The sequence below is a fragment of the Phoca vitulina genome, unplaced genomic scaffold, assembly GCF_004348235.1.
Source record: "Phoca vitulina isolate PV1807 unplaced genomic scaffold, GSC_HSeal_1.0 scaffold13, whole genome shotgun sequence".
NCBI lineage: Eukaryota > Metazoa > Chordata > Mammalia > Carnivora > Phocidae > Phoca > Phoca vitulina.
In genome coordinates, this window is record NW_022589716.1 from 5,449,760 (window position 1) to 5,473,100 (window position 23,341).

A 23,341-nucleotide genomic window follows, 5' to 3' on the forward strand; every position below is an offset into this window, starting at 1 on the left:
CGGCTGCCCGCGCCGGCGTCCGCAGTGTGGGGAATGCGGGCGCCCCCCAGTGGCCACCCGCGGTGGCGCTCCCCGTGGCCGCCCACGGGCGCCCCCACCGACTTGGCCTCCCTTCTGCCTGCACCACCAAGCCTGTGCCTCCTTGGCCCCTCGGTCTCGCTCACTGCGCGTGGCCAGGCACTTCCTGGGGACCCTCAGGCTAGCGCAGCCCGTTCCTGTACCGCCTCGCTCCTGCAGGCCCCTGCCCTCGGGCTGGGTTCGTGCTTTCATCCTTCCCGTGGTGAGATGGGACCCAACCCCTGGGGCTGGCCTCCAGGATTCCCAAGTGGCCCACCTCCCCCCACCCCACCCCCAGCCTGGTAACTACAGTGGGGCTTTGCCCCAGGGCACTGAAACTGACCCAAGAAGATTGCATAATTGTAAACCCCTCCCCCGCCCCCACCTCCATTCAGCAAATGCTCTTCTCTGACAGGTCTATCTGCTTGGGAAGACTGTGTTGGTGAGGTTCCTAGTCACAGATGAAGAGTGATGGTAGTAGCCAGCCGACCCTTCTGGGAGCAGAAGTCCACTTTAAGGTATGTTGGAATTGGGGGAACATTTTGATGGCTCAGTTGACAGATAACACATTTAATAAGGAGTGTGGGAGATCCTATGAGCAGCTTTGGTTCAAAGCTGTTGGGAAACTCTAGGTGAACGTGAAATCAAGTCAGGACACTCTAACTTTTGCCGGGACCTGCTGTCTTGGGAGACACTCAGGCTGGCCATTCAGCACTCCAATCTCTTCAAAGACAGCAAATCATACCCACTACCTTTGTGGCACCCAAAGGACAAGGGCTCTGAACCGGAGGACCCCCAGGTCTGAGCCGCCCCCAGGCTACCTCCATTCAGAAGGCAGGGCTCTGGTTCCCCTGGGCTAGCCTGGCTTTGCCCTCCTGAGTCTGATGGAGGTCGCTGAGGCAGCTCGGAAGCTCAGGGGGCCGTCACCTCCCACGATTCATGCCAGCAAGCACTCTGCCTTGGCCCCTTTTTCTCCCCCCATCATCATCCACGTCTGCCAGGGAAGGAAGAGGAACTGGTCAGGTTCTGTAGACCCTTAGGGGGATCTAAAGGGTTGGGAGAGGTTCACGGGTTCTGGAACGATGTCCATAAATGTAAGTCTGGTCACTGAGTTTCTTGGGAAGAGGACAAATTCTCTTAGGAAGGCCTGAGGGGACTGCTGGTCAGAGACCCAGGGGAGGGCCATGGGGACCGGGGTTGCTGGGGTGCTGAGATGATTAAGCAGGGACTAGAGGTCACAGAGTCCCACCTGGTATTTGGCAGAAGAGGAAACTGCAGCCCAGAGCGGGAAACGTGGCAAGCAGTGGTACAGGGAAGGCCCTCAGGGAAGGCTCCCCTTGAGAGGACAGACAGGCCTCCTGGGGCTGGGGAGGCTCTGAAGGGTTCTGGCCACGGTCAAGAAGAAAGATGACTTCTGCGATGCAAAACTCAAGAGCATCTTCATTGAACAACTTAAAAAACCAGTGGCTCTGGGACCCTCCCCCAAGGGTGCTCTGTCCTGATGTCATGCGCTCCCTGGGTCTGCACAGCTCCTGAGGGCAGACAGGGAGGAAGCAGCGGCCTCTGGGAGTGCCTGCCCCAGAAACACCGCTCACAGGAGCCACAGGGAACCCAAGGACACCAGCAGAATGTAGCCAGTGAGGGTGACTGGGCTCAGGAAGGCAGGGCCAGCCCTACTGATGAACCTCATGTCCGTGATCTGCCTCTTGATCCAGTGGGTGAAGTAGGAGGTGCTGGTGTAGATGCCTGGGAAGCGGTGCTGGTTGCAGCTCAGGCTCCAGCTCACCACCCCCATCTGAATCCAGGAGTTGTTCACCTGGCAGACGAGGGAGCTGCCAGAGTTATCCTGTGGAGGGGAGGAGGGGAGGCATGAGGGAGGCAGGGCCTCACTACAGGCTTTGCAGAAATTCACACCTTCTTGAGCCAGATCCTTAGCAAGAGCTGCCTTAGGCTTATGCTGCCCCTGAAAATGAGGCATGGCTAGGAACCTGCTCCGTGACTTGGAAGCTCTGCCCTTGGGCCCCAGCTCAGGATCACGCTGGCCTCTCTCTTCATTCTCCTGCTAACTCTCTGACCAGAACCCCCCGGTCCCCACCTCTGTCCTCCCTTAAATCCTGGTGGGTCTCCAACGTGCCACCCTTGACCACCTTCTTTCCTACACTACTGCTTGCAGAATGACTATTTGAAATGCAAACCAGCCCCCTCTTTTTGTGCAAAGCAGGTGCATGTATAAGAATAATGTTTATAACAGCATGCATCAAAAAGTCATAGCTGTTATGTCTGCTGAAGGTGGGTTTATGATTTTTTTAAGCTTCCTTTATACTCTTCTGTAATTGTTGAAAAGTTTTATAAATCAGAAAAACAGCTCTCTCTGTATATTTATATACATATCTATATATAGTAAATGTAATTCAAACCAAGATTTAAAGAACATAATCTAATGAAGAGTGCATGAGACACTTAAGGAAAAAAATAATAAAACTATACCTAAGAATTAAATGAAGACTTACATCAAGGTAAAGAGATATTTTGGTTCTTAAGTGAGGCGCCTGAAAACAACATAAAAATGCCAATGCTCAGCCCTTGGCTTTCTGCACTATGGAGGAGCAGATACACTGCCTGACCTTGCTGTAGATAACTAAATATGTGTGAAGTTAAAAACCTCTCATTTTAAATGCACAGATGAGCCGGCAAGAAAATAAAGACTCCTCAGAGTCCAAAACCCAGGGAGGTCAGCAAAGCCCACATGGCTTTGGTCCCAAGGCTATTTGTCAAATCTGGCGAAACTGAGCTTCCGTTTTCACAGTGTCCTTCATCGGCGCGGGAGATAAAAGGCACAACCCAGGCCTGCAAAGGCAGGCTCTTAAGCAGGAGAGCCTAAGACAAAACCTCCTGCAAAAAGTTACACCTCCAAAAAAGACCACGCCCTCTGAGGGAAGAGAAACTGGGAGTACCTGCCCTCATGTGAACTTGCGATTCGAATTCACACTATGTGGGTGGTTCCAAAAACCCAAGCCAAGGATGCCATTCAAAGTGGTCCTGGGTTAGTCATGTACCCAGAGGATTCTCACAGAGAACACCCAAGAACATTTCCTCACTCTTTAAAACATCACCCCACACACAGGAAGTTGAGATACCATGAGCAAATGCCAGCCAGCAAACAAGAGCATAATTAGAGCCTGCTCATCTTGAAACTCAGGGATTATCACACGTGGAAGGTTCAGAGTTTCTGGTAATGCAGCATTATTTCATAGGCTTGGGAGGGAGTGTCTGGGTGTTGGTTATGTTATTCTTTATTCTCCATATATGTTTTATAAAGATGATTTTGTCTCTTCTATAGAGAGTAAAAACTATTTTAAAAGATTACAGGGTCAGTCCTCCTTACATTAATCTCTAAAGTTCAAGCAATTCCAAATAAAATGCCAGGTGGATTTTTTTTTTTCAGGACCTTGACAGTCTGATTCTAAAATTGATATTGAAGGATAAGAGTCCATGAATTCTATGACAGGTCTGAGAAAGAAGAGCAAATGGGAGAGTCAGGCTGGGGGCAGATATGACCTACCAGAGAGTTAGATATATTTCAAAGCTGTAATTACAGAAACTGTGGCACTGGCATAAAAATAGGAAAATAGACCAGTCATGCATTGGAGAGCTAACCTGATGCCCGCACGTGAGGAGTTGTAGCACATGCTCCGGCAAGCTCTGGGAAAGGGGATCTCTGTTGTAATGGGGGGAAACCGATGAAGAAAGATGAAGTTGGATCTTACCTAACAACACTCCAGAGGAATTAAAACTGTCAATGTGAAAAGTTAAAACAATAAAGCTCATTAAAAACATGTAGGACTATGACTTTGACTTGAGATGAAGCATATGTTTTAAAATAAGACTCAAAGCCCACATACTTAAAGCAGAGAGATGTGTTGGGCTTAATTACATCAAAGCTATGACTAGTCAGTGAAGGACACCGAATCTCATTGAAGATAGATGATGAATTAAGATAGGGCATTTACTCTGTCTAAAACTAACTAGAAGTCAATGTTTAATATATGTAAGGACACCCTGAACATTAACAAGCAGAGAAAGAGAGTTGAGAGACTTCCGGGGAAGATGGAAGAGTAGGACAATCCTGGGCTCACCTCGTCCCATGGATACACCTAGATATCACCCACATCAGAGTAAATAAACCAGAAAATCACCCAAAGACTGGTAGAGCAGACTCACCACAGCTAAATGTAGAGAAGAAGCCACACTGAGGAGAGTAGGAAGGATGGAGACCCAGTCAGGGGCCAAACTGACCTGTAATACTGTCTGTGGGAGGGTGGGATGCCACAGGTGCAGGGAGGAGAGAGGAGCAGACCCCACCCCAGGCACAGGGGATCCCCTCTGCAGAGACAAATGCCCATATCATTTGGCTCTGAAAACCAGAGAGGCTTAACTTTGTGAGTTCTTACAATCAGTGGAGCTTAACACCTGGAACTTTAAAAAAGCAGTGGCTCAGCTCTGAGAGAGCCAGAGGGTGATAGGAAATTGAGCCCCTGCTCTTAAAAAGACAGCATAACAGCCAGCCCTTGAGACACAGCATAGAAGTAGCAGTTTAAAAAACACCTAGGGTCTATGAGAAGAAGATTTATTTACTAATCTCAGAGTGTGTGCTGGAGAGGCAGGGATCTTTGGGAGACTTCTCCAGAAACAAAAGAGTCGGCGGGTGCATTTCCCACCCCTACCCTCCCAGCCTAGATACACGGACACTTGCAGGAGCCAGCCCCTTGAGAACACTCCCCACCTAGTTTGCTAACAGTGCATCTCACCCCCACATTCTCCTATGGATGTACCCCCTCCATCCCAGCTGGCCTCAGCAGGAGTTTTCCCAGGCAGCTGCAGGTCATCCTCCTGCAGTGGACCAGCACAGACCTTGCTGGGGCTGTGCATCCTGCACCACGTTCTCCTGAAGACGCACCTCCTCCAACACACCTTTGGCGGGAGATCATCCAAAGCAGTGCCACAAGCCTGGCAGGGTGCAAGCACCCTCAACAAGGGCCAGCACTAATCCAAAGTGACTCTTGCCCTGGAGAGAGGGGAAGATAACCACACACACCAATCCAACAGCAGACATCTGGTCTGACTGCAAGTCCCACCCACCAATGAAAGTTTTCAGGGGACAACACCTAAAAAGAGCACCCTGCAGTTCAATGCTACCACGGTTCTTGCAAATACCTGGTCTGACTTAACACAAGCCCATGGCAACCCCAGACAGACCTAGTAACAACATAGGTACCAAATCCTGCCCACAACAGGCAAAGAGAGCCATTGTAGATGATTGGACTGGAGGCAAACATGACTCAGCCACAATAGTAGGGTGCACACAACACACATAGGAGACACCCCGGAAGTGCCAGGTTCTGGTGAACAGGGAACATTATACTGCAGGGCACTACAAAACCTCTTCTTCATAAGTCTCCTACTTGGAATAGAAGAAGATGTAGCTGACTTTCCTAACACATAGAAACAGACACAGAGAATTAGACAAAATGAGGAGACAGAGGAATATGTCCCAAGTGAAAGAACAGGACAACATCACAGCAAGAGAGCTAAACAAAATGGGGATAATATGTCTGATAGAGAATTTAAAGTAATGATCATAATGGAGCACCTGGGTGACTCAGTTGGTTGAGTACCAACTTTTGATTTCAGCTCCAGTCATGATCTCAGGGTCATGGGATTGAGCCCCGTGTCAGTCTCTGTGCTCAGCGGGAGTCCGCTTGAGATTTCTTTCCTTCTGCCTCACCCCTCTCCCCCCTGCCCCATGCACGTGCTCTCTGTCTCTCTCAAAATAAATCAATAAATCTTTAAAAAATAATAATAAAGGAATGGTCATAAAGATACTCACTGGACTTGAGAAAAGAGTGGAGGACCCCAGTGAGTCCCTCAACAAAGAGATAGAAAACATAAAAGAGAATCAATCAGAGATAAAGAACTCAATAACTGAAATTAAAAATACACTAGATGGAATTAATAGTATATTAGAGGAAGCGGAAGAATAGATCAGTGACCTGGAGGACTGAGTAATGGAAAGCAATCAAGCTGAACAGGAGAGAGAAAAATAATAATAATAAATTAAAATAGATTAAGGGAACTCAGTGACACCATTAAGTGTAATAACATTCACATTGTAGGGATCTGAGAAGGAGAAGAGAGGAAAGGGGGGACAGAAAATGTATTTGAAGAAATCATAGCTAAAAACCTCCCTAATCTGGGGAAGGAAAGAGAAACCCAGATCCAGGAGGCACGAAAAGCCCCCAATAAAATCAACCCAAGGAGGTCCACACTAAGACACATAGTAATTAAATGGCAAAAAGTAGTGAAAAAGAGAAAAAATTTTAAAGCAGCAAGAGAAAAAAAACAGTTACACACAAAGGAAACCCCATAAAACTATCAGCTGATTTTGCAGCAGAAACTTTGCAGGCCAGAAGAAAGTGGGATGATATATTCAAAGTGCTGAAAGGAAAAAATCTACAACCAAGAATACTCTATCCAGCAAGGCTACCACTCAGAATAAAAGAAGAGATAAAGAGCATCCCAAACAAACAAAACAAGGAATTCATTACCACTAAACCTGCCCTACAAGAAATGTTAAAGGTGACACCTTGGTGGAAAGGAAAGACCATAAGTTGAAGTAAGAAAAGTAGGAAGCACAAAAGCAGTAAAAATAACTATATCTTTAAAATTAATCCAGGGACTCACAAAATAAAAGGATGTAAAGTATGACACCATATACCTAAAGTGTTGGGTAGAGGGGAGAGGAGTAAAGAATGGGTCCAAACTTAAGTGACCACCAACTTAATAGAGACTGCTATATGCAGAAGATGTTATATACAAATCTAATGGTAACCACAAATAAAAAACTGATAATAGATATGCAAAAAATAAAGAGAAAGGAATCCAAGTATATCGCTAAAGAAAACCAGTAAACTGTGAGAGAGCAAGAGAAGAAAGGAACAGAGGAGAACTACAAAAACAACCATAAAACAAGTAACAACATGGCAATGAGTATATAACTATCAATAATGACTTTGAATGTAAATGGACTAAATGCTCCAATCAAAAGACATATGGTGATGGAACAGATGAAAAAGCAAGAATTATTTATACCCTGCCTACAGAAGACTACTTTCAGATTTAAAGACACATGCGGATTGAAAGCGAGGGGATGGAGAAGCACTGATCATGCAAATGGAAGTGAAAAGAAAGTTAGGTAGAAAGAGAGTTAAGGGAGACTCCAGAATGTACACCCCAGTCGCCAGATCCCTGACAGTTTGGCGAGGTGGAGATCCCCACCCCCTCCCAGGAGCACCGAAGGAGGGAGATGTGGTAGGGCTTGGCAAAGTTTAAATCAAATTTAAATCTAGACTTGTAATCAGACAGGGCATGTAATAACTAAAAGTGACTGCCCAAAATGATGTTTGAGGGAAGGAAGAACTTTGACATAGGGCATGTGGAGCTGGGGACAGGGACTTGAAAGAATACAGCCATTTAATGTGGATTCTCTAACAAATTGAGACTTCTCAACAAACAAATACAGGAGGGAATAAGTAGCATGATATCATTTATGCCCGTGAAAATACACATATAGCGACCCTATGCATTTTTCAAAGATACGGGTATCTTTAAAGATATGTAATAAACAGATTTGAGTAGGTGCCTTTGCAGGGTGAGAATATGGAAGATGAAGGGGAAAATCAAGACAGTGATAATCAAGCTAATGATGATAACGTGAGGACCCTTACCTAGAGAGAAGATTAACTGGATTCTGGGGGCCCATAGGAAAAAAAAACCCAGAGAGAATAGTGAGGAGAGAGAAAGATCTCAAATGTGGACATTCTCTTACCACAGTGAAACAGAACCAGAGCCCATGACAAAATGTGAACTACCCTATCAAAGGAAAAGAAATTAACTTTCAAAAATGTTAAAGTAAAAACAGAATTAAAATCTATGATTATTTTGTAGAGAGATAAGAATACCCCATGTGGCCAAGCCCATGGGATATGGGCCTGAACTGCACATAAGAGTCCCGGTCTAAATATTTACATCAAACAAGAGAGAATGAAAATAAGTTATTCATTATTGTCCTCAGTTATGTATTACCACACATTCAGCTCAAGACACTTGAAAAGGAATTAATAAAGACAAAAAAGGGATAATCAGAAAGCAGAAAATCATAGCCTTGAGAAATGAAATCAATAGCTAGTTCTTAAAAAAAAAAAAAAAAAACAGAATAGGTAAGCACCTTGTAAATCTTGCCAAGAAAAACAGAAAGGGAAGGAAAATGCAAATACTTCATGGTGTGAGTAAAAAAGAGGCGAGAACCTCATCCTGGGAAAATACACTTCTTCAGAATCTGAAGAATGTTTGTAACCTCCTCTTTGTGGATTTAAATTCTGGATGAAATGAGTAATTTCTAAGAAAATGCAAATCACAGAAGTCCAATAACCATGGGCAAAACAACTTAAAATTTTGCCCACAACCGGTACCCCTCAAAAGAAAACAGACCCACATAGTTTCATAGGGCAACTTATGTCCAGCATTCAAGGAGCACATCATTTATATTGTTTCAAATGTTCCAGAACTTGGGCTGACATTTTTCAAGTGAAGCATAGTCTTGATTCTGTATCTTGTTACAGGGGGGCGCCTCCCTCAGCGTTCCTTAAAAAGGAGCCCAGACTCACTGGAGAAAGAAAACAAGATGCAAAGGCCAGGTGGGTCATGCTGCCCTGATGTTTCACGCAGGACACTTCCTTCCCAGGCCAGTTCCTTTCCTGGGCCCTGCACCCACAGGGCCCTGTGCCTGGCCCAGGGCCCAGCACGGGCCGTCTGTTGGATGAATAAACAAATTAAACATGTTCTAAAAAAAAAGATATTATAAATCTGAATCTGACAGATGAATGAAGCAGAAGGACACGGTGAGCACACAAGCTAGGCAGACATGAGGAGTCTGTTCTCGGGGCTGACTCGGCACATTTGATCAAAGCAGGGAGGATCTTGAGAGCTGCAGAAAACACGTTTTATGAAGCAAGGCATTCACTCCTGAAATAAAATGCTATAGCAGAACAGGATGGAACGGCTCTCTCCCTGGTAGACGATATGTCAGATGAGTACCGTGCTTCATGATGAAGGCCAGCAATAAGAAAAGGCCCAGCTACAAATTCCACTTGGAGACGTGCCCAAGGGACTGAAAAAAGCAAACATCATGAGAACCAAAAAGTCAAAATCGTTACTAATTACAGCTCCTAGGAGTGTAGGCCTGCAAAGCCCGAGAGAGTCAACTAAAAACTCTTAGATATAGTAAAAGAGTTCAGCTCGCTCTTGTCAACAAGATATTTTCAACAAGAGGATGAGTCTGGGGGAAGGAAATGAAGAAGGTGAAAATGAAGGAAGGTCTTGTCCTGCTGAGGAGGAAGTTGTAGATGCTGATTAACTCTGTTTGTTAATTCAGGTCTAAATACGTGTGTGGAATATATAAGGTGACCAGTAGCAACGTGAAATTGAGATGTGACAACTTCTAAACTGTTACAGCAGAAAAGTAGAGTGGGAAAAAAAAAATCAACCCAAAACATAAGGAGGGGGGACAAAAAGAAACATTCTTCTTGGTAAATGGATTAAAGGATATTCTCCTAGATATGCTAACAAAAACAGCATCCAGCTTTATGCCGTTTAACAAGAGACACACTTAAAACAAAATGACACAGTGTCTCTCGGAAGACAGAGCAATCGTTCTGGAATATAGTTCTTGCACTGCAATAGACAAGAAAAATCAGAAGCATACACACTGAAAAGAAGGAGTCTCTCTACTGAGATTGTTCAGTTGGAATGCACATGGAGAACAGCCAGGCAAATTATTTAAAAGGAGAATAATGAAGGAGGACTTGCCTGACCACAAACAAACAAACAAAAAAAGGAATTAAAAATCTACAATAATTTAAGAAGAGTGGTGTTGGCAGAGGAATGAGACTGTAAGAGTCAGAAACAGACCAAAATAAGATGGGAATGTAGAATATAATAAAGCGGGCATTTCTTTTTTTTTTAAGATTTTGTTTTTAAGTAGGCTCTATACCCAGTGTGGGGCTCGAACTCACAACCCCAAGATCAAGAGGCACACTCCACCAACTGAGTCTGCCAGGCAGCCCCTAAAGGGGGCATTTCTAATTCATTGCCAAAAAAACATTAAGTATTCAATAAGAGATTATTTACAAAACTGGCTATATTTGGAGGAAAATAAAACAGATTGTTTCTCTCAACCTTCCAGATGAATCAAAATTATAATATTTAAAGAACAGAATTAAGAACATGCATGAGTGAATAAGTTTATAATCTTAGGGAGGGAAAGGTACTTCCTAAGCACAGCACAAAAACCACTTCACCAAGGGAAATAATGATAAATTTTTAAATAACTATCTATGGAGAAAAGTCCACACCAAAAAAAGGCAAATGTCGGACAAATAGGGTAAAATATTGTAAAGCATTTTATGAAGGTTAAAACTTCCAGTTCCCAAAGTTTTAAATAACTTTTTATTTCGAAATAATTTGAGACTCACAAAGAAGTTGCAAGTATAATATTTTTACCCACATTTACTAATTAACATTTTACCATATTTGTTTTATATTCTCTCTCTCCATATGTGTATGTGTGTTTATATAAAAAGTATATATATTTATAAACCATTTTAAGTTAAGTTGAAAAAGACATGATGTTCCTTTACCAATAATTACTACAGCATATAATATCCAGAGATTTTACAAATCAACAAGAACAAAAGTGGCTTAATAGAAAATCATGAGCAAAGGACAGAGAAAAATGTAAATGGTCCACTGAACACCTCAAGCATCTTAGTCCGGACTCCCTTTGTTCTTTTACAATTTATTTAGAAGTCGAGTTCTTTCCCTGACCCTGGGGAAGAGCTTGAGCAGAACCAGAAGGCTTTGCTCACTGTGGTTAATGTAATCATAGTTGCCAGGTTTGATTTAAAGTAAAACTTCTCCCCACTGCTGTCTAGGGCTTTTGGCAAACAGAAGACCTGGGAAGGAGGAAGCCAAGTCTGTTTTCCCCGTTCCTTCCCTTCAGCAACTGCTCCAACCCCATCCTGCTAACCAGTTTTCTGAACCTGCCAAGGTTAAAGCAGGAGAGTGAGGAGGCGAGAGAACCAGCTCATCCCCCACGCACTTCCTGCTCCCCTGGTCTTGGGGAGATTGACAGCCGACTCTGCCCCTGAGTGGGCAAACTCCATATTCTGAGTGATCTTGTTGAAACCCCTCACAGGAGATCTGAGTGTGGGACAGGCACCCCCATCCCTTAGATGGGGAAGAGTGAGTGCATAGAAGCAGCTGTTTCCTGGGAAATTCTCCTCATAAAATCACCTCCCTCTCTACGCTCTTGATCCTGTGATACACACACATCGTGGAATGTCGGTCACACAACTACCTTTGAATCCTGATACACAATGTATTTTGATGATTTCATTGAAACTTCCTACTTAATAGCTTGTTGCATAAGCAATTTACAAAATTGCCCGATTTCATGAAATTAAAGCAGAAATAAAAGTTTTAGTCTACCAGAGGAACAAAAGTTAAAATGAAAATAATGCCTAATGCTGGTGATGACACAGAGAAAGGGGCACTCATATACTGTTGGTATTGATATAAATGGATCAAATATTTGAGAAGGCTAATTTGTCAATATCTTTTAAAAATTTTAAATGTGCATACAACTGATCTTGTAATTACACTTCTAAAAATTTATTAGAGAAATATTTGAACAAATGTGCAAAGATCTATGAACAAAGATTTTTACTCTGGCATGGTAGAAAAATACTGAAATCAGTTCAGATGTCTATCAATAGGAGAATGGTTAAGTAGATTATGACATAACAATATGAGAGACTTGTTGTTCAGTATTCAAGGAGAATGGAATGTATTTATATAGACAGTCCAAGATAGTTCAAGATCTATTTCAAGTGAAAGTAAAAAATTTGGAGAATAAAATTATAGTACAGTCTTTCATTAAAGATAAAAACTAGAAAAAAACCTAAAACTTTCTTAGAGTTTCATATATGTATAGAAAGAAGTGTTAAGGATAGAAACTAAACAACTTAGAGCAGAAATTTCTAGGTAGTTTGATTATAAGAAAGTTTCATTTTCCAACTTTTTCATTTATGTACTACTTTTTTAAGGAGATGCATGCATTTCCTTTCAAATCACACTATATATTTTTTAAAATAAGGTAGTCATGAGGGAATCACAACAGTACAAAATTTAAGAGATGAAACCACGTTTAATTAAAAGATGATTTCATGGTTTTAAATACTTTAAAGACAAAAACTAGAAAGAGTAAATCTTTTTGCTCACGAAGACAGAAAAAGAAAACCAAATCAAGCCAAGGGAAGCAGAAGAAAAATTAAGAGAGGGCGCCTGGGTGGCTCAGTTGGTTAAGCAACTGCCTTTGGCTCAGGTTATGATCCTGGAGTCCTGGGATCGAGTCCCGCATCGGGCTCCCTGCTCGGCAGGGAGTCTGCTTCTCCCTCTGACCCTCCTCCCTCTCATGCTCTCTGTCTCTCATTCTCTCTCTCAAATAAATAAATAAAATCTTTAAAAAAAAAAAAAAGAAAAAGAAAAATTAAGAAAAATAGAAAACAATGAAATAAATATTAAAAACTACATACCAGGCCACTAGGCAAGTTGCAACATATTCCATATCACTGGTATCGCCATAGAGCCAATTTTATGACCACGTGACAACTGGGTCAGAAATGATTAACAAAACAAACAAGCATACATGTATTTGGAAATAATAAAAAAAAAAAAAACACTTCCAAATAAGTCATGGGTCAAAATGAAATAAGAATGAGAATTATAGAAAATATTTAGAACTGCATAACAGTAAAAATGCTACATATTAAGATATGTGGCATTAGGCTAAAGCAGTATATAGAGGGAAATTTGTAGCCTTAAACATCTTTATTAGAAAAGAAAAAAGTCCAAAAATACATTGAAGGTCTTCTTTATCCACTCATCTATCGATGGACACTTGGGCTGCTTCCATATCTTGGCTGTTGTAAATAATGCAATAAATGTAGGGATGCGTATATCTTTTCAAATTAGTGTTTTCATTTTCTTCAGGTAAATGCCCAGCAGTGGAATTATTGGATCATAAGGTGGTTCTACTTTTAAACTTTTTGAGGAAATTCCACACTGTTTTCCACAGTGGCAGCACCGGTTTGCATTCCCACCAACAGTGCAAGAGGGTTCCCCTTTCTCCGCATCCTCACCGAGTCCTGCTGTTTCTTGTGTTGTCAATTTTAGCCATTCTGACAGGTGTGGTGATATCTCATTGTGGTTTTGATTTGCATTTCCCTGATGATGAGTGATGAGAATCTTTTCATGTGTCTGTTGGCCATCTGTAGGTCTTCTTTGGAAGAAATGTCTTTTCAGGTCCTCTGCTCATTTTTTAATCCAATTGTTTGGGTTTTTTGTTTGTTTGGGGTGTTTTTCTGATGTTGAGTTGTATGGGTTCTTTACATATTTTGGATATTAACCCGTTATCGAAAATATCATTTGCAAACACCATCTCCCATTCCATAAGTTGCCTTTTCATTTTGTTGATGGTTTCCTTTGCTGTGCAGAAGCTTTTTAGTTTGATGTAGTCCCAACTGGATTGTTTTCATTTTTGTTTTGCTCTTGTTAGCCTTGCCTGAGGAGACAGATTCAAAAACATATTGCTAAGACTGATGGGCAAGAGTTTACTGCCTATGTTTTCTTTTAGGAGTTTTATGGTTTGGGGTCTTACATTTAGGCCTTTAATCCATTTTGAGTTTATTTTTGCGTATGGTGTAAGAAAATGGTCGAGTTTCACTCTTTTGCATGTAGCTGTTTGGTTTTCCCAACACTACTTATTGAAGAGACAGTCTTTTCCTCATGGTATATTCTTGCCTCCTGAATTAACCTTTGTCATAGGTTAATTAACCATGTAAGCATGGGTTTGTTTGGGAGCTCTCTATTCTGTTCCATTGATCTGTGTCTATTTTTGTGCCAGTACCATACTATTTTGATTACTCTAGCTTTGTAGTATAGCTTGAAAAATCTGAGACTGTGACACCTCCAGCTTTGTTCTTCTTTCTCAAAATTGCTTTGTCTATTCTTGGTCTTTTGTGGTTTTATACAAATTTTAGGATTTTTTTTTCTAGTTCTGTCAAAATTACTGCTGGTATCTTGGGTAGGGATTGAACTGAACCTATAGATTGCATTAGGTAGTATGGACATTTTAATGATTAATTCTTCCAAACCATGAGCATGGTATATCTTCCCATTTATTTGTGTTGTCTTCAATTTCTTTCATCAATGTCGTATAGATTTCGGAGTACAAGTCTTTCACCTCCTTGGTTAAATCTATTCCTAGGTATTTTATTCTTTTAATGCAATCGTAAATGGAGTTGTTTTCTTAATTTCTTTCTGCTACTTCATTATTAGTGAATAGAAATGCAACAGATTTCTGTATATTCTGTATATTTCTGTATATTCTATGTGTTGTTTAATATTTACATATTAAATATTTAATATTTACATTGTAGATTTTCCAGTTTTGTTTTATTATTGATCTTTTGTTTTGTTTCATTGTGGTTGGAAAATATCCTTGGTATGATTTCAGTCTTAAATTTGTAATATTTATCATGTCTCTTTTTTGTGATTTAATCAGGGGATTCTTCTATGTATACTTGAGGAAAATATGTATTCTATTTTTCTTGGATGGAATGTTTTCTATACATCTCTTAGAACCATGTATTATGAGATATGCTTCAAGTTCTTGTTGAAAAAAAAATAGTAACTTTAACTGAGGGTACTCATTTAAAATAAAGCATATCAGAGGGGAGGTGGGTGGGGGGATGGGTGAAATAGGTGATGGGGATTAATAGTCCACTTACCATGATAAGCACTGCATAATGATGCATAAAATTGTTGAATCACTATATTGTACACCTAAAACTAATATAACACTGTATCTAAACTAGACTGGAATTAAAACTAAAAACAACAAAAAATTTTTAAAAAGAACTGCTTTTGCTGCATCTCAAAGATTTTGAACCATTGTATTTCCATTTTCATTTGTCTCAAGGTATTTTTTAAATTCCTCTTTGATTTCTTCATTGACCCATTGCTTATTCGGGAGTGTGTTGTTTAGCCTCTACATTTCTATTTTTTCCAGGTTTTTTTCTTGTAACTGATTTTTAGTTTCATACTGCTGTGGTCAGAAAAGATGCTTGATAGGATTTCAATCTTCTTAAATTCACTGAAACTTGTTTTTGTGGCCTAACATGGAATCTACCCTGGAGAATGTTCCATGTGCACTTGTGCACTTGAAAAGAATGTGTATTCTACTGTTTTTTGGATGGAATGTTGTGTGTGTGTGTATATATATATACACACATATATATAATATATGTATATATAAAACATTCAGCATATCTGATCTAGTGGGTTGTTCAAAGGCACTGTTTCCTTACTGATTTTCTGTCTGGAAAATCTATTCATTGAGTAAGTGGTGTGCTAAAGTACCCTAATATTATTGTATCACCATAAATTTCTCCTTTCATGTCTGTTAATATTTGCTTTACATAATTAGGTGCTCCTATATCGGGTGCATAGATATTTACAATTGTTATATCTTCTTGTTAGATTGATCCCTTTATCATTATGTAATGCCCTTCTTTATTACATTAAGGTTTTTTTTAATCTCTTTTGTCTAATATACGTATTGCTACTCCAGCTTTTTTTTTTCTTTTTGCTTCAATTTGCATGGAATATCTTTTTCCATCCCTTCACTTTCAGTTTGTATGTATCTTTAGTTCTGAAGTGAGTCTCTTATAGGTAGCACATAAATGGGTCTTGCTTTTTTTTATCCATTCAGTCTATTGGAGCATTTAGTCCATTTACATTTAAAGTAATTACTGATAGTTATATATTTACTGCCATTTTGTTAACTGTTATCTGGTTGTTTTTATAGTTCTTCTCTGTTCCTGCCTTCCTCTCTTGTTCTTTTCTCTTGCGATTTGATGACTTTATTTAGTGTTTTGCTTGGATTCCTTTCTGTGTGTGTGTCGGGGGGGTACCTATTATAGGCTTTTGACTTGTGGTTACCACTGAGGTTCATAACATCCTATATATAGGGGCACCTGGATGGCTCAGTCGTTAAGCGTTTGCCTTCGGCTCAGGTCATGATCCCAGGGTCCTGGGATCGAGCCCCGCATCGGGGTCCCTGCTCTGCGGGAAGCCTGCTTCTCCCTCTCCCACTCCCCCTGCTTGTGTTCCCTCTCTTGCTGTGTCTCTCTGTCAAATAAATAAAACCTTTTAAAAAAAAAAATCCTATATATATAACAATCTATTTTAAGTTAATATCACTTAAGTTTGAAAATATTCTAAACACTACATTTTTATACCCCCACCACCTCCACGTTTTATGTATATGATGTCATATTTTACATCTAGGAAACAGTTTTTGCAATGGATGCCATTGGGACAAATGAAAGTCCACATGAGGAAGTAAATAAAAATAGTCCTCTCTCTATCTTACACCATTCACAAAATGAATGCATGTGGACTTAAGACCTAAATGTGGAAAACAAAATTTCCAAACTTTTAAGAAAAAAAATACAGGAAAACGTCTTTATGACCTCAGGAAAAGGAAGGATTTCTTAACTAAGACGCAAAAAGCGTAAACCAGAAAGGAAAACACGGATCTACATTTGACTGCAATAAAACCTAAACTGCTGTTCAGCAAAGGACAGCGTAAACATAATGAAAAGCTGGGACAAGGTATTTGCAATATATACAACGAACACAGAACCAATATCCAAAATATAAAAATATAATAAAAAGAAAAAGGCAAACAATAGAAAATGTGCAAAATACCTGAAAAAGTGATTCATAGAAGAAGAATCACGAATGGAGAACGAGCATGTGAAAAGATGCATAACTGCTCAGTAACTGGGGACATGAACACAGTAACCACAATGCCCTACTATTGCTCTGTTTCTCATCTAACAGAATGGAAAACATGTCATAGTCTGCCAGTACCAAAAATGTCGGCAACAATATGGAACCGAATTCTCAAACACTGCTATAAGAATACGGATTCACGCAAAACTTCGGAAAACAATTTGGCAATAACTATTAAAGATGAAGGTATGCACAGCCTGTGACCCACCAGTTCCTTGCAAGACACATCCTGTTGAGAAATTCTGGAACGTGTGAATAGGGAGATGTGTGTGAGACTATCTAGCAGTTTGTGATATGAGAAAACTGAACACTGGGGTACCTGGGTGGCTAGGTCTGTTGAGCGTCTGACTTTTGATTTTGGCTCAGGTCACGATCTCAGGGTCATGGGACGGAGCCCTGCGTTGGGCTCCATGCCCAGCAGGGAGTCTGCTTGAGAGTCTCTCCCTCTGCCCCTCCCCCACCCCCTGTGCATGCACATACTTACTCTCTCTCTCAAAAATAAATAAATAAAATCTTTTTTAAAAAATTAAAAAAAAAAGACCTAAGATGCATTGCCATTATTATCATTATTGTGGACAAGTGCAAAGAATATTTTCTGCCCTATTTTACAGACTTGGAAACTGAAGGTCAAGGAAAGGAGATTTTCATAAGGTCACACAGTGCCCTGTGAAAAGGAAGACATGTCCCCTGAAAGCCCTCTCCCTGCCCTGGGCCACACACCCCGCACCTGACAAGAGTCCATGCCCCATTCTGAGCTGACGCACAGCATGTCCTCCCCAATGAACTTCTTCTGGTCCTTCAAGAAGAGGAACTGGTACTGCTGTTGGCAGGTTTCACTGTTTATGATCTTGACAGCCACCTCCTGAAGACTGTATGGGGTCTTTGGGGTTACTGAAGAGACTGAGAGAGAGAGAGAGAGATCCTGCCTCATCATCCCTTCAATCATTTGGCATGCCTCCATCTTGAAGTTGTCCAGATTTACTAGGGTGGGAGGCAGGGCCATTTCCTGGGATGGTAATTTGTAAAGACCCCATCCCCACAGCCTGACTTTTGGGGAAAAAAAAAACAAAAAACCTAAGCTCATTAAAAAGACTGAAGCAAGAGTATCCCCCTGAGCAACATCTAGGCACTGAATGAGGACAAGGAGAGACTCCTTCAATAATTCAGGTTTCATGAGGGTGGGGGCTGAGCACTCACTGCCCCATGGCTACCTGGCAAGATGTCAAGACCCCAGAGCCCTAAGTGTGCCACCCCCTGGAAGGCAGGATCCCACAAACACTCCTAGATTCTAGGACTCGAGGGTGGCACCCACAGAGGCCAGATCTTCAGGAATTATTGGTGCCTGGAGCTAACAAGTATGCATGATTGCAGCCCAATGCCTTACTGCTTCCTGAGACCGTGGCCCATGTGCTGCCACTTGCAGACAGAGAACCCCATTAATAGCCAAAGATCGATTGCCTGCCATGCTGCAAGGTGAGGGCTTGGCACTAGATTTAACTTCACTTTGGCAACGGAGGTTCATGGAAGCCATGTGCATCTTTTACACGAGAGCACTGTGTGTATCTTCCTAGCAACAGAGGTCAGGATAGCATGTGTGGGCCCTCAGGAATGTTAGTTGATGGAGCGAACAAGTGAATCAAGGAATGAACAAATAAGAGGCACCTGGGTGGCTCCGTCGGTTGGGCGTCTGACTCTCGATTTTGGCTCAGGTCATGATCTCGAGGGTCGTGGGATCAAGCCCCATGTTAGGCTCCGGGCTGGGCATGGAGCTTGCTTGGGATTCTCTCTCTCCCTTTGTCTCTCTCCCCCCTCCCCAGCCCCTGCTCACTCTCTCTCAAGTAGATTAATTAATTAATTAATTTTTTAAAAAAGGTGGGAATAAACAAATGACCCCATGCTGAAGCTGTGTTCTGAAGAGGCTGGTGTCTTGGGACCTCTGCCTGCCTTCACTCACCTCCAGTGCTTTTATGTCCCCACCCGATCACCCAGCACATGGTTCCGACAGATGGCTTGAATCTGTTATTGGGTAGGCAGACAGGCTGGATGAGCGGGGACCAGGAGATGGGGTCCCTGAGCTTCAGGAGAGCAATGTCCTGGGATATGAGGTTGTGGAAATCCTCGTGAATCACGATGCGGGTGAGCAGGAGCTGGGTGCCGTTGTCTGGGAGGCTCTGGACTCCCACCCTCACGGAGTACATTTTGGGGTCCTTGGATCTGCAAGGCCACGGGTAGGAGGCAGGTTGCCAGCAGCGAGGCCATAAGTGGTTGGAGAGACACAGACTGAGCACAGGGTAACCCAGCCAGGCCCCCAGTCCCAGATCCCCAGATTTACCGGGGGGGGGCCCCCCAGGCCAGAAAGCAAAGCCCCTGGGACTGGCTGGGTGCCCTGACTGACCTCTGCAGGCAGTGCGCAGCCGTGAGGACCCACTGATGGTGGATGAGCGAGCCGCAACAGATGTACGCGCCCAGAAACAGGATGCTCACCTGCCATGGCCACTTGCCTACCTCCACCAGCTTCCCCTTCACCATCTTGCAGGCGATGTTGGTGTGACCGCAGGTCTGCAACCAGGGTTCTAAGGAAAAAGGTAGAAAGGGGACTGTGCCAGCCCCGAGCAGGTTCTCGAGCGGCCCTCCCAGCGCCGTACACAGCAGACCATCGAGGCAGAGAGGGCCACATTCCAGCCATTGCACAGGTGGGCGAGGGCGTTTCATACAGCCCTAAAAATGACAACCAAAGGCCCAGAGGCAGCAAGTGCCCCACCTGATAGAGCAATCCGCCGAACAAGGGGGACCGGCCGGCCCCTCCAGGGCTTGTTAGGAACCACCACCCCAGGGTTTATCTCTGTGTGCTCGTTTACACAGGCAGATGGTTAGAGTAGCAAAGGAGGAGACTCATCCCAGGAGTGAGTTGCCGGTCAGGGGGTAGGTGATGGGGCACCAGTGAGCAGGATGGCTTGTAGCTGTGCAGGGATGTGGCATTGTACAGCTCCAGCACCCGCCTTCACAGCCCCCCCAGGGTGTGCTCTCCGTGACCATATGAGGAAGTGAGGAGAGATGCTGTCGGTCCCCTCCTTGCCCCTCCCTGTCCCCAACAGCAGGAGTGGGAGCAGAAGGAGCTACACGGAACTGGTTTTGAGACTGAGGCTTTGAACTGGCCTATCTTGGACTGGTATTTATTAACTGAACATTGATGAGGACAGGAAAGGGAGAAATTCTACGGCAAAGGTTGGAGACCAAGATGAAAGACAAATTAAAAGGTTTTTTTTTATGTATATGGCCTTCTGTCAAGTTTGGGCTGGCCAACAAGCTGTTAACACACAGTCATGGATCCTCACAGAGGCAAAGCTAGACATGTGTTTACACCCGTCGGAAGCTGGCGTGGTTCCAGAAAGTCTGTTTCCCTCCGTGTGCATGCCAAGCAGAGCATCAGGGACTCAGCAGCAGTAACCAAGGCTTGTCCTTGCCTAGGGAGGGTCCGTAATGCTGGTGGAGGGGTTCATTAATAAACAGAACAAGGCTAATAATCTATGGTGGTCCATATACATTAGCAGAAGCACCTAGTGGGCCCTGCCTCCTGGAAATTCCCCCCAAACCATTCTACCACGTCCCAGGGCTCCTGGTACAATGACATGTAGATGGCCGGCTCCCTTGCCACAGACTTCCGTGGCTGGACACCTTTACCCTCAACCAGGGCCTTCCACAGGGGTCCGCGGGCACCCTCACGAGCCCCCACATCTCCATAGACTTCTGTCTTGCCTTGTTCTCTCGCTGCTCCCTTCTTGCTCGTGTCCCTGTCCGATGGCTTGCCGTCCTCTGTTCCACCTCCCCCCAGTGGGAGTCACATTTCCAGCTCCTCTCATGTGCTGTGGTGGGGTCATGGCTACCTTGTTGTTTCAGATTACAGCCTGCCCCATGGACACTGTCCCATTCCGGGAGGGAAGAGGAGTTCCAGAGGCTTGCCCTTTCCTTTCTCACAAAGCTGTGGGCCCTGCAGAACCAGGGCTCCTTAGAATGACCTTCAGCACCTAAAAAGTGACAGTCCTAGGGGGCAGGCGTGGGCTTCGCCTCTGTGCTCCACCCCCTTCATGGGTTCCCCAGGCTCAGAGAACTGCCCTCCTCAGAACTCACATCCAAAACAACCCAACTCCAAGCTCCTTCCTCGAAACCTCACGCAGGAATGGCAGGATTCAGCCTGGAGATGCCAGCCCCCCCCCCCCCACATCTGGGGGGAGCCATGACGGATTGGTTGGGGGCGTGAGGTTTTACAGATCAACCTCGCCAGAGGCCCAGCCTCACCATCCCACACAGAGGGGACACTCGGGGGCCCAAACGGACTCCACTGCAGACGACCTCTACCCCTTCTTGGAGCCCGGAAGTCACAGCACACCCACTTACAAGCCGCACCTTGATGTCGCAGCCCACACTCACCCGTGGTGACAGGAAGACCTATTGTGGCTCAATGACCTCTGTCTCTGTAAGGTCACAGCCTGCCACCCCCACTCCCACATTATCGTAGGCACCTCAGTCAGCTCTGTGGAGCAGTGCCCGTCCTCACCATCCTAAAATGTCCCCGATGTCTAGGGGCAGCCTAGAGTGGGAGTGGGAGAGCACTCGCTCACTCGCTCGCTCGCTCGCTCTACAAGACACTGGTCTGAGAAGGGGAGTCGCGCAGTGAGGGGAAAAAGAAAGGCGAGGTCCCTGAGTTGGGGGACATGTCCCTACTCACAGATGCCATGCGAGCATGTGTCCTGCCAAGTGGAAGAACGGTCAGCGGGCGGGTGACCTGAGCCAGGGCCGCCACCAGCAGATCACACGTGGTTGCTTAGAGCAGGGAGCCAAGAGGACTTCTGTCACACGGCGGCCCAAATGTTTCACCCCAGAGAGTCAACTAAAAACTGGTGTTGAATCCTGGCTCCACAAGTCACTTAAGTCCCCTGGGCCTTGGTTTCCTCTCGTGAAATGGGGACACCATAAAGCCCAGCTCACAGGGGGGTTGAGACCTTAAGTTGGTAGCGTTAAGCGGTCACTCACGCCTCACGTTGTCATCCCAAGTCCTGGTCCTCCTAGATTGCACTTCCCAAACAAGCTCATCTGGTCCATGGTTGTTAGCTTGTTCCCCAATTTCTTTTTGTTTTTTAAGATTTTATTTATTTATTTGTGAGAGAGAGAGCCCAAGCAGGGGGAGCAGGGGCAGAGGGAGAAGGAGAAGCAGGCTCCCCGCTGAGCAGGGCGCCCGATGCAGGACTTGATGCCAGGACCCTGGGATCATGACCCACGGGGAAGGCAGATGCTTAACCGACAGAGCCACCCAGGCGCCCCTGTTTCCCAGTTTCTAACAAGGCTCTTCCCTCATGGTCATGGCCACCCTACAAACTAGAATGGTTGTGACACCAGCTGGGTCCCTAGGCTGGCACACCATGCTGGTGACAATGTGCCCCTCAGAATACAGAGAAATTTAAGCATGAGGACAGCACCCAGGCAAACAGACTCCTCCTGCCTCTCTCCCATGTCCCTAAGGCCCTACCTTCAAAATACAGTGGGGTCCCAACTCTGGCAGAGGAAAATGGAGATGTGAGGCTCTGAAGATCTCCTGGCCCACACGCCATGGCTAGCAGGTGCCCAGCCTGCACTGGTCCTCATAAAGGGACGTGGGGGTGGGGTGGGGCAGGGCGTCTCCCTGTGTGAGAATTCTAGAACTCATGGTTTGTTTATCCACGGTAGCGGGGATTGGGCCATTGCCCCAGGGTCGGGGGCTCACCCAGCTGGGGCAGAAGCAGGATCCCGAGAAGGAGACAGTGTGGTTATGGCGAGGGCCCGCCAGGGTCACTGTGGGATGCTGCCACCAGGCCCCTCCCTGGAATGATTCTCCTTGTGCCTATCCCTGAGCCTGTGACAGCACCCAGTATCTGGCCCATGACAATGCCTCCTGGGCTCTGGCTTGGCTTTGATGGTGCCCCTGTGTGCCCAATCCTGAGTCCACTACAGCCCACCTGTAGACCCCGGTGCCCAGTCCAGTCTCCTTCATGAAACCCTTCTGAGGGCACCCTGAAGGTGTAGGAACTGAGGCACTGGAAAGGGATGATGGCTCATTCCTGCTGGGGGGTGCCTGAGCCAGAACTAGAGTTTTCCTTTCTCCCACAGGCTTGGCTCCTGGGTAGAGGGAGGCCAGGTGTTCTGGGCCTGGGAACGTGACTTTCTGAGAGGAAGCAGTTTGCAGGCCTGGGTCTTCATGAGCCAGCAGAAGAAA

At 44.4% G+C, this 23,341-nt stretch overlaps 1 protein-coding gene across 1 annotated transcript; it reads right to left on the reverse strand.

Annotated features, from left to right (window-relative positions):
• Positions 1-1,648: 1,648 nt before the first annotated feature.
• LOC116636938 (putative serine protease 46) lies at positions 1,649-22,700 on the reverse strand. The gene is made up of 5 exons (XM_032412135.1): positions 22,619-22,700; positions 19,490-19,667; positions 19,049-19,308; positions 17,822-17,985; positions 1,649-1,903 (listed from the first exon to the last, which is right to left on the reverse strand). Exons 1-5 carry the CDS (start codon positions 22,698-22,700, stop codon positions 1,649-1,651), a joined length of 939 nt encoding a protein of 312 aa, XP_032268026.1.
• Positions 22,701-23,341: the final 641 nt, after the last annotated feature.

What these genes read in the sequence shown, in the direction of transcription:
- LOC116636938 (XM_032412135.1), bottom strand. Translation starts at nt 22,700, where the DNA reads ATGGCGTGTGGGCCAGGAGATCTTCAGAGCCTCACATCTCCATTTTCC. An exon ending in GACCCCACTGTATTTTGAAG is followed by an intron (nt 19,668 to 22,618) that starts GTAGGGCCTTAG and finishes CTTTTTCCTTAG; the next exon opens with AACCCTGGTTGCAGACCTGC. An exon ending in GCTGCGCACTGCCTGCAGAG is followed by an intron (nt 19,309 to 19,489) that starts GTCAGTCAGGGC and finishes GTGGCCTTGCAG; the next exon opens with ATCCAAGGACCCCAAAATGT.